The following is a 14,487-nucleotide window of genomic DNA, read 5'->3' on the forward strand; positions in this document are numbered from 1 at the left end:
TCTGCCAGCTTGAAACGCATGGCGTTAGGTTTCATCTATTGAGTATTAATGGCGCTGATTATCAAATACTAAGAAAGACCCCATCATCACCAACTGCCCATCAAAAAGTAAACTAAGTCACTTATCTATCAACTATAAAAAATAACTAGACTTTTCATGTCAAACCTATCTTTAACATAAAAATGTCCATACATGCCTAACACATCAAGCAATTCATGTAGATTTGTTTATCAAGATAAACGGCCAGCAAGAGAACAGGGTTACTGTACATAATTAAAATGTGGGCAGAAAGGATCAAGTATGATTTGCATTTTGCCAAAAAAAAAACAAACAAATGCAAGATGGACAACAAAAAAAACATCCTTACATCAAGGGGGGTTGAGCTTTACACACTGTGCCAATTATTCTGACCTGGGACTATGCAACTCATAAATGGCATATTTACCTTCAAATTATTCTGTGGGATTGTTACTATCAGCAGCGTTGTTTCTATCGAGATCATCATCATCGTCATCCGGAATATTATCAGGAAGATAAACCACAGGAATATTATCTTGCTGAGAATCATCTAAAAAGGACCTGAACAATATTGTACATAGCATCTGAGATTTGTCAAGTTTGAACTCGTGGTCGGGTGTATGATGCTGATTGAATCTGCCAGGAAGTTTTGAACTACTGTTGTAGCATGTTTCACATAGATCAAAACCTATCTTCTCTTTGCAATCTTTACACTTGTATCTCTTTCCGATAATAGGATACATCTGCACAGGTAGAATAATTGTCAACTTTAATTCCAGAGTTTACTTGAGAGGAAAGATCAACATCTTCAACCCTCAGAGCCTAAAAGATTTAAGGCATAGTTCATAAGAGAATAAGTTGAAAAGAAGGCAAAAATCTCAATCATTTCAAGGGAGTTGATTCGAAAATTTATCAAGGTGCACGATTGCACGCTCCTGTTGACAATGTAGTCAAGATGCAAAAGGATCACCTAAGATGCTGTCATTAAAGTCATTACCTACATGTTTGGATGATTTTCTTTTCTTAATAATAGCAGAACATTGGCAACACCTGAAGCCCCTAAACGAGTGGATGGACTTCAAAAGGTAGCACACAGGACACATTAATGAAATGCCATACTGGAATTCAGAGAGAAAACAGCAAGACCATCAAACATGAGATTTTCAAGAATGTAAAAGAAGAAATAGGATAAAACGTTTCCTATATAAGCCCCCCAGTCAAGCACTCACAACAAATTAATGTTAGCGCTGGACTTAAAAATAGGTCTGCTACAACCTTATAAAAGTCAATGGATATATATATGTTCATAGTGGTTTCTTTTAATTCACCGCTTACTAATCAACGTGCAAGGGTACCAATCATAGAAAGATATGAAAAGCTTCGGGATATAAATTCTGCATGCACGAACTTAACCATTCCTCTATGATGATGTGATTGGGATGGAAAACCTTACCCCACATGAATCACATCCAACACCAACGTGAACATTCTGCAAGTCTTCCTTTAGAAGTAAATTATCATCTTTCGAAAAGCGTGAATCAGCTTTTTTCCCATCTCGCAAAGAACCTGCAACAGAAAATTGGATGGAGTTAATCACATGTTAAATTTTCTTTAAAAATAGATGATGAGTCTGATATCAGTAGTAGAACCACAAGTGAGTCAGCTCAAAACTATTTGAACATTACAAGAAGATGATAATTCACCAGGTGACACTGTCAGAGTTATGCTAAGGCTATTCAGGTTAGGTCTAGTAACAATATACTTGTATTCTGGATTGCATGCATGGCGGGGAATGTGGGAGAGCAGTGTGTAATTAGATTGTCAAGGAAATGGATGTTTCCCCCAATTGTGACGGCGCTTCTGTCGAATTTTTGAAGTGCAAGGGTATTTCCACTGATTTTTTTTTTCCAAGTGAGAGAATTTCCAATTGTGAGGGTATTCTAGTTGCTTCTTCCTAGCATGAGAGCATTTCTGTAGTTTTTCCAGATGTGATGACATTTTCGGAATTCTAAACTGAAGCTCACATGACCAAAAGGAAGGCTTCCTTTAAATTAAAGTATGATTAGTACACCATCCAAAATTAATATGGTTTCAGATTTCTCTCAAACATGCCATATTTTCTCAGGTAGATTAACGCAGGTACACAAGTGTTACATTTAACAAAGAAACAATAGGAAGCTTTAGGTCTAAACCATTAACCTTTGTGTATGTATATGGCTCCCACAATTGTGTGCGTCAGGCAAAGTTATATGTTTATCCCTATATGTTTCTGCATGCCTAAATTCAACAAAGCATGCAAAATTCCCCTACTGTTGCTAGTCTAAGTTTTAAATATAATATAGTATGCCTACCACTAACAAGTTTTCAAGACCTTTTGGAGTTTTAAGAATTTTGTGGGAAAATTTATGGGGGTTAAGTGGGAAAAACAAAGTTCAGTGGGGCTTTGTAGGAAACTTCCCAAAGTTTTGGGGGATTCTGAGATTCACCCAATAAAAATAAACGTAACCAGCACATTGCAGACTGTACGGTGAAAATCTGCAAATAGAAGAATATCTAACCAGAGACCTTATTGACTTCAACGAAAACAAAATCAGATAAAACTAAAACTCCTAAGTTGGCTATGATTGAATTCTGAAGCTTTATGAAGGATCAAGAACTTATACAGAAGCAAAAGGGGGCTTACCGGATGATGAATCTCCATGTCGGCGTTCTGCTATTTTAAGTTGTGCTTTCTCCTTCCTCATTGCATACTCTGTTGGGAACTGCTCTTCCAAGAAATGATCCAAATCCAAACAAATATTTGGGAACTCTCCAGGATGCATGCTCTGACAAACTGGGCATGTAAGTGGCCCATTGGCTAGGCCAGGCAGACAGCCATCACAAAATACTGTATAGAAAGAAAGATAGTAAATATCAACACAACAGTAATGCAGAAAGCTCGTATAATTTCTTTGTAAGTTTTCTAACCATGTCCACAATTAAGCACGGAAGGGTGAAATAGCAGTTCATTGCATAGCGCACACAATACGTCAACGACAGAAACTTGCTTGTGCTTTCCATGCTCAAGGCCATTTTCTGGAGAGAGAAACTCTTTAAGAGCTATAATTTTGCTAGCTCTAAGATCCCCATTAGAGTTTTGAATCTCTTCTAAAGCACCCACATTATCTTCTATCAAATGAAAAGATGACCATAGATAGGTTAGCATATAGTAAATGACTGAAGAAATCAACTTTCTTTAAAGAAAATTTACCTGCTATCACAGACTCCCCAAACTGAGGTGAATATACATCACGACGTCTTTCTTCCTCTAACACCAAGGTAACAAGAAAGAAAATGCATGAAATTAGTAACCATTTTCACAGGCAAAAAGTACATAAAGAGGGCGAGATAATTCCCATAGTGGCTATATTGAAACAAAGAATAACAACAATCAGCACCTTCATCAGCCTAGCTTGAACCAGAAATACATACAAAGCAGATCAAAGTAATACATAGAACAACAAGAGTATTTTTTGTGTGTAAGATTCAAGATCTCAAATCACATCAACCAGCTCCTAAAGTTATATTTATAACCGAACAAATTCTAAGACAAAAGAACAAGGACATGCATAAATTGTTTAGTTTATTGGTGAAGTGGGTTTCTAGCAGTCTGCCTGATTCTGTTGTGGGAAATAGTTGGATGTATAGCGCCTATAGACATTCCTTTTGAGTTGCCCAAGATAGATTAGGGGCTGGAGGCTTCTAGACTTTGAGGACCAAGACCAATATCGCATGCATTTTGAGTTGTGGCCATTCAGTACCGACATCTGACTAGAATCTTTACACAACCAAAAAAATCTCGATGACACTTCTGAAGCAATCCTGATGTGAAACGGGAAAGGGGGTCTATCAGAATCAGTGATTTAAATCAAATAATGCATCGTTTCACCAAATTCCATGATCTTTGGCGGGAAATTAAATTAAAAAACAACTAATGTGACATTGCATCAATAATTATGATAATTCCAATCTCAATCAATTTTAACTGTAATATTCATTATCATGCACAAGTTCTACAATCAATATCAAATTTTAACAGTCACATGCTCAATTACTCTCAACTCACAAATATAATCTAAGCAGTGAATATATGATAAGAGTTTAGAGATGGAATACTCATGCAATTAACTAATAAAATGAGATTAACAAAAAAATAGAGAGAAAACGAAACCTTCGTCGGCCTGAACAGGCTCGACGTGAGGGACCTCTGGAGGTGGTGCGGCGACGTCGAACTGGATGACGACGCGGCGAAGAACTGAGCGACGACAACGGCGACGAATCTGAGCGACGACGAGGGTGATGGGTCAACGTGTAAACTGGCGATGTGGGTGACCAGAGAACATGGTCGACGAGTGGACGGGGGCGAGACGACAACGACGGCTGTTTGTTTTCGGGGAAAGTTGCTGTTTTCATTGCTTTTGAATCTGTTACAACTTCAAGCGTTACAACAATAAAAAGTCAGTCTTTTTATAAGACCTCCTTGTGCAACAAAACAAAGATTACAACTTTTCGAAAATAAACACGAGATCCCGTTTTGGTGCGGTCTCGCTTTGCGTGGGTCTTTGGCCTGTGACGGGGACGTCAATATCCGTGGACCACCTGGCACTCAGATCTGTTCCGAAAGAATCGGACAGAGCTTCGTCGATCCGCGTGAGATCTAGAAACTTCTGATCCAGAAATATCGGACAGAGCTTCGTCGATCCGCGTGAGATCTAGAAGCTTTGAAGCGTCTATCTCGGCTAAGCGAGATATTAGCTCTTCTTAGTATTAACGCCAAGGGCTAATACTAAGGATCAGACGGGGAATGGGTGATGAAGACTGATGTAGACCTCTCCTCCTCGGTTGAAGCGCTCGACCACTCTTTGCTGCAGCAGGGCTTCGCCAAGGCTCTCTAAAAATCCTCCTCTCAAAAGCAAGGCCCAAGTGGGCTATTTATAGTGTTTAGGAGCATGTAGGGGGGTCTAGGGGGCCTAGACACCCCCTGGTGTCTCGGCCTTGGCCGAGACACCCCTGGGGTGTCTAGGCTTTTCCTAGACACCCCCGGGGTATTTCGACTTGCCGAGACTCCGTTTAGGTGTATTTCGTTGTCTTCCCTGTAGATTCTTCGTCCGAACTCGGATTTGAGTGATTCCGGGTGCGTTGGATGCTTGACGAAGAGTTCGATCCGCTCTGGTGGTTGGATTATCTGTAGAGTGGTCGAGGCACGAAGGGCGTTGTCCTTTTTGTGAACACCGCTGGGTTCCCGATTGGTCCGGGTCTTCGTTGTTCCGAAATCCTATCAGCTCACGTAGCTCGTCGATTCACTTCAATCGTTCGTCGACGTCAATTGGACTCTTGTGGATCGGATGGTGACGTTCATCGTCGCTCTTTGGCAATTTTCGATGCCTACAGATACCCCCTCCAAAGCGTTCCGGACTCGTTTCTTTTATAGAAGAGGCTGGAATACTTTGGATGTGATTGGTCTAGCCTTTAGTCGGCATAAGGACCTGTGGTTAGCTTCAACTCTTGGCTCCTTCGATTTTTGGTCTATTCGATGCTTTGACGAATAGCCGAAGTTCTTCCGGCACTGCGTTTATCGCTTGGCCGTCGTCGGAGTCTCGAGTCTGCAGCTGATGAATTGAGTTTGGCTCGTGTCATTGAATTGACTTTGAACTACTTCCTCCACATTGTGCTGGCTTAGGGTTTCAGACCACTGTGTGTTGACTTTTTGTCGCAACGCGTTAACCGGCGTTGACCTAGGGTACGCGTTGACCGGCGTTGACCCTTAGGGTTTCGAATCGCCGAACGTTGACTTTGGTTGCAACGCATTGACTGGCGTTGACCTAGGGTTACGCGTTGACCGGCGTTGACACTGGGGTTGACCTAGGGTTACGCGTTGACCGGCGTTGACCCTTAGGGTTTTGGATCGTCAAACGTTGACTTTGATCGCAACGCGTTGACTGTCGTTGACCTAGGGTTACGCGTTGGCCGGCGTTGACCATTAGGGTTTCAAATCGTCGAACGTTGACTTTGGTTGCAACGCGTTGACTGGCGTTGACCTAGGGTTACGCATTGACCGGCGTTGACCCTTAGGGTTTTAGATCGTCAAACGTTGATTGGTGTTGATTTTCATCAAAACATCCAATAACCGACGAAAGCGGGCGTATTCGGGTCTAAAATGGGCGTACAGGGACAAAACAGAATCCGAAACACCCGGGGGTGTCTCGCCCTTGGCAAGGCCGAGACACCCTAGGGTGTCTCGGTTTTGGGGCCGAGACACCCCCCCTCTTTTCTCTTTTTCTTTGTCTTTTCCTTCTTTTGTTTGTTTCCCCTTTTGTTTCCCCCCTCTTTTGTTTTCCTTCTTGTTTGAATTCGTTTCCCCTTTTGTTTTTCCCCCTTTTCAAAAGAGATTTCAAAAGAGAATCCCTCCCAAACTTCTTCTTCTTCCCTTCATTTTTCCACCATTGTTGCTCTCCCAAAACCCTTTCTAAAATTTCGGATTTTTTGGTGCTCCCCCTTGGCCGAAAATACCCTTTCCTCCAAGCTAGGGTTTCATCATCTTCAAGCTCAAGAAGAGCCTCTTGATTTGGTAAGCTCCCCTTCCAAACTCTCCTCTTTTTCAAGAAAGATCATAGCTTTATATTCTCATGAGTTAGAGGATAGGTTTTTTTGATGATGGGTTGTGTAGGCACAAGAATTTGGGGGTTTTATGCAAGGTTATCATGGGGCCGAAATTTTTTGGGGGGCTTTTATGCAAAATTGCACTATGGCCGAAACTTGGGGGGGTTTTTGTGCAAAATTACACTATGGCCGGAAATTTGGGGGGCTTTTGTGCAAAAGAGGACTGAAATTGGGTCTTGGATTGCATGTCCACTTGGTCGAAAGTTTGAGGGGTGCTTTATGCAAGAAGACCAATGTTGTTTGAGGGGTTTATTTGCAAAAAAGCAACCCACAAAGTGTAGAGGGGTTTATTTGCAAAAGGGCTGAAATTTAGGGCTGAAATTCCAAAAATTTAGACCACAACCCAATAACCAAAGTTTTGATAAGGGTATGTGGACGTTAAATTGGAATTTGTGAAGGGGTTTATTTGTAAAATTGGCTTGATTCTACAAAAGGGTTCATTTGTAAAATTAACCAAAATTGTGGGGTATCGGGGGGTTCTGTATGATCAGATATGATGACCATGACCCAACCCGGGCGTGTCCTTGACCTGAATTTTGGCCTTGAACGCGAAGGGTATTTTGGGTATTTCACCAAAATTTACCGTGAAAGATGACAATCGTTGTCTTGCATGCACGAAATTTGTAGGTTTAACTAGACTTCAATTATGAAATCCTATTTATGTGTAGGATTTTAATTAAAGTTCTTAATTTCCCTTTTAAATTTCGTGCATTCATATTTTAGATTGTACCTGACTTGCTGCTTTTCGTCGCAGATTTCTCATGTCTCCGCGTCGATCTCGACCCCGTAGGAGCCGTTCTCATTCACAGCCTAGTGAGGAAGAGGTTCCTGCGACGTCTTCTCCCGCGGCCTCGTTCTTCGGGGATGAGGCTTTATGCAGATTTTTCTTCTTGCATCCCTGATTGACCTCTTTGCGGGTCATGAAGGAAGAACTGATACCTCTCTCGCGGAGGTTAAGGTTTCAGACTTGTTTTGCTTAGCCAATTCAAGTCTTCCGGTATATTGGGGCGATTTTGTATCGTCCTACACCTTATAGGTCGGTGTATGTTATCACGTTATTCACGTGATGATGCATACCGTTCTTCCGGTGTAGGACACTCAAAATCGTCTCTCCAATTATTCTGTGAATGAGCTTATCATTCTTCTTATGAATTTTCTGACTCCACCCTTGTGCTTTATTGTAGTGGAATTTCCCGCGGGTAGCCTTCCTTCTCACGCCAACACCGGCTGTAGTCGGGGGGTCTTCTCTTCGGCTTCCCTTAGGCAGGCTGTTAGCCCACTTCCTCGATTCGATAGAGGTCGCTCAGATGAATCTTGCCGCTTAATACGGGAAGGAGGGCGCCATTGCTTGCGCCAACTTATCACAGATGCCTCTTTTACCGCCGATTCTACCTCCACTCAGGCTTTACAGAAGCCGAGCTTCTTGTTCGGGGATCATGTCGAGGATCCCGCTATATTGACTCTTGAAGAGGAGCACTGGCTGACTTTTGATGGTGGAGCTTGTTTGTACATCCCTTCGATTCCACGCCAATATTCCTTCAGTCACTTGAAGGGGCAGGCCGTGGACAGGCAGATGTCTTGGCCTCTTACTGAAGATGCTGAGCGGGTTCAGTGCGGATATGTCACTCACCACAAGACCCCCGGCTCTAACGGGTATCCTGACGTTCGTGGTCTTCGACCCGGGATTATGGGTCTTGACACTGCACCCCCAGGCGAGGTGTCAGCAGCTGCTCCTACCGTGAGTAATCGTCTAGCTCTTCTGGGGAGACGGTTACCTATACCAGAATACAGATGCTATGGTTGGGCTTCCTCACTAGCCAAAGGGTGGTGGGCGCGCATGACTGATTTCGTCTTAGCGCGCTGGGAGAGGGATCTGAAGAGCAGTGGGTTGTATGCGCCCATACGAGCCACTATGTACGGAATCCCAGTCAGCTATCGCCATTTCTTGGTTTTGCTGGAGACCTACATGCCTGACAGCAACACCTTTCTGACCAGTGATGGTGAGCTAGGGCTAGCCTTGCATGAGATGCATTATGTTTCGGGTCTTCCGATGAGGGATTGTCCGTATCAGGAGTATTTTCCCTCGAACCAGCAGCTGGAGTGCCTGAAGAAAGATACTCCCGACATGTATGACACTCTCTGGGATCTTACCTGTCATTATCACACCTCCTTGGTTCAGACTTCTCCTCAAGCGAAGAGGAAGAGGCATGTCAGCTTGAAGCAGTTTGCCTGCTATTTGTTCCAGAATTTGGAGCGCCCATTCATGAATTAGACGTGTTGACCCCTTCCGCCGTTAATGAGTTGTTGGAGAAGGCTGAGGCTCAATCTTACACTATCGCCAGTGCTGAGGGAGCTTTTCCCGCGGGGACCAAGTTTCGCTCTTTTCTCCGCCGTGCCCAGAAGTCCATTGGGCCCCGGACTCTATTAGCAGGCTATCTCGCCCTTTGGTTGAAGAAGTGTGTTGTCCCGCACCAGCCTTCAGATGCTCTACCCATCGAGGTGCTCTTCCCTGCAGTTCAGCTAGCCTACGGGAGAGAGCTTTCCCTGCTCCCAGCAATGGTTGCTGGCATCCATTGCGGGCTCAGGAGTCTAGTCAGCAGTTTCACACATATGGGCTCTGCACCATCAGCTGAGCTTGTTTGTCCGAAGGTTGAGCTCCCTTACGCATATCTGATGGCGTGGCTCGTTCTTCACCGTCCCGACTTGATGTCCGCGCCCAGTGTTGTTGACACCCCCGTCCCCTTCATGCAGCTGTTGGAGAAGAGCAGATGGCTCGGGAACAAGTTTAGTGATGTTCAGCAAGAGCTTCGAGTCCGGAAGAGCTGGGAATTCTTTAAGTGTTTCCCTCACTTTTCAGGTCGCTATGGCGACGCGCTGGTTGATGAGGAGAAACCCAGAAGCGATCGGACTATTCTCGACGCTGGTTGTTTCCGGTGGCTAGTGAACATCCGCGTTGGATATCTTGTCCTCCGGGTGAAGAACCAGTGCTACATAGAGCCTTATCTCCCTTGCCGCTTTGCTCGCCAGTTCGGTTACGACCAACTGTATGTTGGGAATCCGAGCCGTAGCCTTCAGGTTGAGGGAGGATTGATTGATGGCGTACGAGCGTGGCTATGGACGATGGTGGGATGTACTGGAGCTCGCTTTGCTCTTCCTTCGTATAGGCGGCTGACCACTTTCCTCAGTTGCAAGTGGTTCCTTTCCGCCTATGAATCCATAGGTGTGAGGAGCCTTTCAGAGTTACAGTCCGAGTACTCGGTCCGGGCTGCTATGATGGCTGCTCGCAGGGCTGAGTTTGCTCAGAAGCGGGGAAAGGGGCGTGCCAAATCTCTTCTCACCGATGATGAAGAGCTCCTTCCTACGGGTGACGAGGACGAGACCTCCGAGGAAGAATATGTGGATGCGGACACCGACCGAGAAGAACTCGATACCGGTTTGTCCTTCCTCTTTGATTTGCCTTCTCCATTAATAACAGCTCTTGCCCATTTAATGAAATGGCTATTGTCACTTTAGGTAGGACAGCCGACGAATCATGAGCCGCGGCTCACTACAACCCAAAACCACGTTGAAACGTGTGGACAGGCCCTGTGCATACCGGCCTTTTGGTCCTCGGAGGGTTTGGCTGCCCCGCAAGAGGAAGAAGCACTGTTCATAAGGCCCCATGACGGTCAGCGCCCTTACAGAGCGGATTAGGAAAAGACCGCTGAATGGAGGGCGAAGTATCATTTATTGCCATTGCTTAACAGGTTGTTTACTTTTCGGCGATTTGTAACCATGTTCATGCCTCCAGGGTTCTTCGAGCATGGGTGAAACTCCCACCTAGGTTCGGTATCTCTGGTGCCGATAACATGGATTGCTTTATGCAACAGTGTGTGCGACGCCCTTCATGACGCGTCGTCTGCTGGCCAATCGATCTAAACATCCGATTCTTTGAGCAGCATGAATAATGTTGAGCCCCCAGTCCCATATTCAGTATATCTACACCAATGTTACTTTCCTCAACGCATGGGGGGAAGGAAGTCTTCCGTTTTTGCTGAAAGTATTTTCTCGAGTTTTCCTCATCTTTCAACATTCAGGTTACCCTGCAGATGTTGCGAATGGACAGGCCAAGTTCTCGAAGCCGACTGCCGGCTTATTTAGCCTGACATGCTAGCTGAAGGCAGACTTCCAGAGCGACGAGTGACCATTCTTTCTGGGAATGATTCATCTACGGTACATATCTGATCCTTTCCTCTTGCCTTGATCTTTTTATCTGGTGCTAACGAATGCATTTAATTATTACGCGCCAACATTGGCGAATTAGCCCGATAATCGATCCCTAGGCATATCCAGCTTGCCTCGGAGTGACGGCTCGCAGCGTACGCCATACAGATTTAGCGGACTATGCGTACTTTTCTATGTTCATCTTGACTTTTGACTAAATATATGAGTGCCAATCATAGGACACAGCCACTCGGGACTGATTCTCGATATGGACTCCTGGCATTTCTCAGATGCTTACGCGATGATGGAATCTACAGGTATGCCAGATAACTTTATTTATTATCCCAATCCTCTTATTTCGTCTAAAATTTTTCATTTTGACTAATAAGAGGGGCTGCCACCATCAGGACCAGCGCTTGGCCGATTACTCTTATGACTCTTGAGCATTCCGACTGCATCTGAAGACGGGGGGCGTATTGCAGGTATGCATACGATCTTCTTGTCCCGATTCTCCTTATTTGTCCAAATTTCCATTTGGTTAACATAGGAGTGTAACTGTAGGACCGGCCGTTGGGCCTGATGCTACTACAGTTCCCGGGGCTGAGAGCTTGCATAGAAGTGGTGCCTCCCCGCCTTTGCCGAGTGGTATGAACAATCCGCCTGCAGGGGTTGATATACCCTCTTCTGCTGCTGCCTCAGAGCCTGTCGGACCTCAGCACGAGGGGACGTCCGTTGGCGTTGGTATGCTCAGAACTTGCCTTCTGACTTTCCTTATCGTATTCGATAATCCGCTGAGTTTCTATGTTGTTGCTTGTAGGATCCCGATCTTCCCTATACGAGCGTGTCCGCATCCTTTTGGTCGATACTGATCCTGACAGGGAGGCTTTTCGTACGGACCTCAGCTTCTTCACCGCCTTTTATAACGGCCTGATCGAGAAGCTTCTTTACAAGAAGGATATCCGGAATTGGCTGATTCCTTCACTGCTGATTTCGCCGCCCTGGAGTCAGAGATACGAGAGTTGAAGGAGCTGGAGGTCACCGGGGCTTCTTCTTTCGTGTCCTCTCAGTTGGAGCTTAGGATGGCACAGTGGCGTGACCTGAAATCTTCCATCGGGTGCGAGCTTCAGTCACACGAGAGCTCCATTGCGCAGTTAATGGCTAACGTGGCGAGGAAAGATACGGAGAAAGCCGAGCTACTCCGCTCTTTGAACTCAAACCGCGAGGAAACGACTAGGCTGAGAGAGGCCTTGAAGCACGCGGAGGAATCTGCCGCTCTCATTGCAGATGACCTGGCTGGACTAGAGCGTTCTCGTGAGCAGGCACTCGAGAAGCTAGGGTCCACCCAGGAGAGACTGATGAATTTGAAGAGTGAGGCCGCAGAGATTTTAAGCCATTCTGAAGAATCTGCTCGAACTAATCTGCAGGCAGAACTCGAGCGGAGTTATGTAGATAGACTCTTTAGTTTAAAGTCTCATATTCTCAGCCGCCAGCTGCCTTCGGGCTAACGAGCTTCTTGTTGTGTGCTTTTGACTCGGTCTATTAATAGAAACTCCGCATTTGCTTCTTTTGTGTGATCTTTTCTGTATTTATTCTGAATGACAGATTTATGGGATTTTTGGCGAACCCCCAGCCATCAACGGGTTTGATATGCCTTTACCGATTACCGTTTGAATCGGGCTAGCATGCGGATTGTCGAAATCCGTTCCGCATGTAACGTTGTGCTAAAGGAATGAACTCCCTTAGACTTAATGCTACGACTTCGAATATGTAGACTTTGCCCTTGTTACGGGAATAGGCTACCCGGCAACACGTGTTAGGAGTTGACTTATCCTTACTTAGGATTCGGGATAAAATTTCCCATGCACCAAGTGCGGATTGGAAGTTGAAAGTTGTGTCAAATAGGAGAGGAAGAATTTTATATTCTATCTCCCGGTGCTGAAGAGGAAGAATTTTATATTCTATCTACAGCTAGAAAGGAAACTCGAGGTGGGATCCCCCACCCCCAGAATCTGGAAGGATGAACTGGGAGTGGGATCTCCATTCCGAGCATCGGAAAGGTCCGAGGAGAGGAAGAATTTTATATTCTATCTCCCGGTGCTGAAGAGGAAGAATTTTATATTCTATCTTCAGCTGGAAAGAAAACTCGAGGTGGGATCTTCACCCCCAGAATCCGGAAGGATGAACTGGGAGTGGGATCTCCACTCCGAGCATCGGAAAAGTCCGAGGAGAGGAAGAATTTTATATTCTGTCTCCCGGTGCTGAAGAGGAAGAATTTTATATTCTATCTTCAGCTGGAAAGGAAACTCGAGGTGGGATCTCCACCCCCAGAATCCGGAAGGATGAAACTAAGAGTGGGATCTCCACTCCGAGAATCGGAAAGGTTCGAACGACACTACCTTTTATAGGATTGGTCATTTGAACCCAAAGAACCCCTCATTCATTGAGGAGAAAACCCAATTTCAACCCTAACTTTTATAGGTTTGGTGGAAAAGGGGACAAAGGTGGATTTTTCGTTTATCGAAAATGAATGACTCGACTTTAGTCTTGACTATGTGTAGGCTTGACTAAGCGAGATCGGAAACAATCCTAACTTTTATAGGTTTGACTGTTCCAAGTGGACCTCTCGTTCATGGAAGGAATCGAGAGAGGATTTTGGCTTTGGCCCTAACTTTTAGAAGGTTTGACCAAACTGGAGTTTGAGATACGCCAATGACTGGCAGATGGAAATGTTGGTGGGTCCACTGTCGTTTGATTTGATCAGCGGATGGTTTGGTGAGGAAAGATTAACCTATTAGGTGATTCTGACCTAACACGTTGAGTCTGAGCAATGCCAATGACTGGCAGATGGAAATGTTGGTGGACCCACTGTCATTTGATTTGATCAGCGGATGGTTTGATGAGGAAAGATTAACCTATCAGAGGATTAGATCTCATCTCACAAAAATAACTCATAAGAGTTATAGAATTTTGATGAAAATAAGAAGGGATATTCTGACCTTCAGAGTTCGAATGTAGATTTCTTATTCGTCAATTCCACAATGACCGGGTTATCCCTAAGAATACCCATGTGGTATTCTTCCGGGAACTTCCCGATACATTGGATTATCCACCCCCAGCTTCTCTCTTGGAACCGGGTTTGATTTTGTTATCTGGCCGGGTTATCCTTAAGAATATTAGTGTAATATCCTCCAGGAACTTCCCGTTAATGGTAGGAAATAGTTTAGACTCATATACCTATTGGAGTATCAGGGAGCAGTTTAAACTCTTATACCGGTCGGAGGATTGAGAAGCAGTTTATACTCATATACTCTTTGGAGTGTTGAGAAACAGTTTATACTCTTGTACTCTTTGGAGTATTGAGAAACAGTTTATACTCTTGTACTCTTTGGAGTATGAGAAGCAGTTTATACTCCATAGGCCGTCTCACAGCTAGAACCAAATCCCCTTCTTTGAAACTCCTTTGTCGAACCTTTTTGTCAAAGGCTCGAGAAATTCTAGCTTGGTAAAACTCAATATGCTGTTGAGCTTCCAGGCGCTCTTCATCGAGCCTCTCGAGTTCTTCGAGGC

General features: G+C 44.7%; 1 protein-coding gene across 2 annotated transcripts in view; it reads right to left on the bottom strand.

Annotated features, from left to right (window-relative positions):
• Positions 203–14,487, bottom strand: part of LOC109836402 (E3 ubiquitin-protein ligase PRT1-like) — a 33,326-nt gene continuing 19,041 nt past the window's right edge. Inside the window, exons 4-8 of one of the 2 annotated variants that reach the window (XM_020404293.1) lie at positions 3,269–3,325; positions 2,986–3,183; positions 2,702–2,905; positions 1,472–1,584; positions 203–761 (exon numbers count right to left, since the gene is read on the bottom strand). In XM_020404293.1, the coding sequence (XP_020259882.1) occupies positions 453–761; positions 1,472–1,584; positions 2,702–2,905; positions 2,986–3,183; positions 3,269–3,325 (881 nt within the window). In that variant the 3' untranslated portion in view covers positions 203–452. Of the gene's footprint in view, positions 762–1,471; positions 1,585–2,701; positions 2,906–2,985; positions 3,187–3,268; positions 3,326–14,487 lie in introns of both variants that reach the window. The other variant, XM_020404292.1, reaches the window with a different exon arrangement.

This window comes from Asparagus officinalis, chromosome 4, assembly GCF_001876935.1.
Source record: "Asparagus officinalis chromosome 4, Aspof.V1, whole genome shotgun sequence".
NCBI lineage: Eukaryota > Viridiplantae > Streptophyta > Magnoliopsida > Asparagales > Asparagaceae > Asparagus > Asparagus officinalis.